The sequence below is a fragment of the Penaeus monodon genome, chromosome 25 (assembly GCF_015228065.2).
Source record: "Penaeus monodon isolate SGIC_2016 chromosome 25, NSTDA_Pmon_1, whole genome shotgun sequence".
NCBI lineage: Eukaryota > Metazoa > Arthropoda > Malacostraca > Decapoda > Penaeidae > Penaeus > Penaeus monodon.
In genome coordinates, this window is record NC_051410.1 from 36,025,140 (window position 1) to 36,025,944 (window position 805).

An 805-nucleotide genomic window follows, 5' to 3' on the forward strand; every position below is an offset into this window, starting at 1 on the left:
CAAAACAAAAACAGTGACCAGAAACCCAAAATATATTACCGAGCCCCCCCCCCCCCTTCCTCTCCCTGCCCCTGCCTCTCCTGCCCAGCTACGTGAGGGTCGGGACAGCGAAGTGGCACGCTCCGTCATCGGGCACTACTGCAGAAGGCACCCACCCCCGCCCATCGCCACCTCACCCACCATGAACGTCCTCGAGGTGAACTTCGTCAGTGATTACATTGTGGCTGATAATGGATTCCGCCTCGAGTGGGTCGTCAATGGTAAGGAAAAGCAGTTGAGATGGAAGGAAAAAGATGCTGTAGAGCTGAATTAATCCGCTTAACAAAGAGATCAGATTGCCCAGAGCGATGGGATCGAGGAACGCCACACAAATCGATTTAATTAATTAACTTAAAGAGATCAGATTACCTTAAATATTTGAATCTAGGACCGCCACACATATACTAAAAATTAGCAAAGGGAGGGAGTGCCACACAAATTAAAGTAACCGATGAACTTAACAAAGAGATAAGTTTATCTATATCTCTGGAATCTACGAGCGCCACAGAAATTAGCTTAATTCATAAACTTAATTGACAAAGAGATAAGTTTACCTATAGCTTTGGAATCTACGAGCTGGAGGTGCTACAACTATTATTTAGTGTACCTTATGCATGTAAAAATATAAAATACTAGTGCATATAAAAAGTAGAGTAAAAAGTACAATCGAATACCTAAATAGTTTAATAAAAATAAAACTAATAAAAAACGGTAAATACACCGTGGCGCGATAAAAAAAAAAAATCACTACCACGTTTTCTTTCGT

The 805-nt window shown here is 41.5% G+C and overlaps 1 protein-coding gene across 1 annotated transcript in view; it reads left to right on the forward strand.

The window, feature by feature from the left end:
• The window catches only part of LOC119589380 (cubilin-like), a 70,980-nt gene that overhangs the window by 28,021 nt on the left and 42,154 nt on the right, over nucleotides 1–805 (forward strand). Inside the window, exon 26 of the mRNA XM_037937998.1 lies at nucleotides 89–260. Within this exon, the coding sequence (XP_037793926.1) occupies nucleotides 89–260 (172 nt within the window). The remainder of the gene's footprint in view (nucleotides 1–88; nucleotides 261–805) is intronic.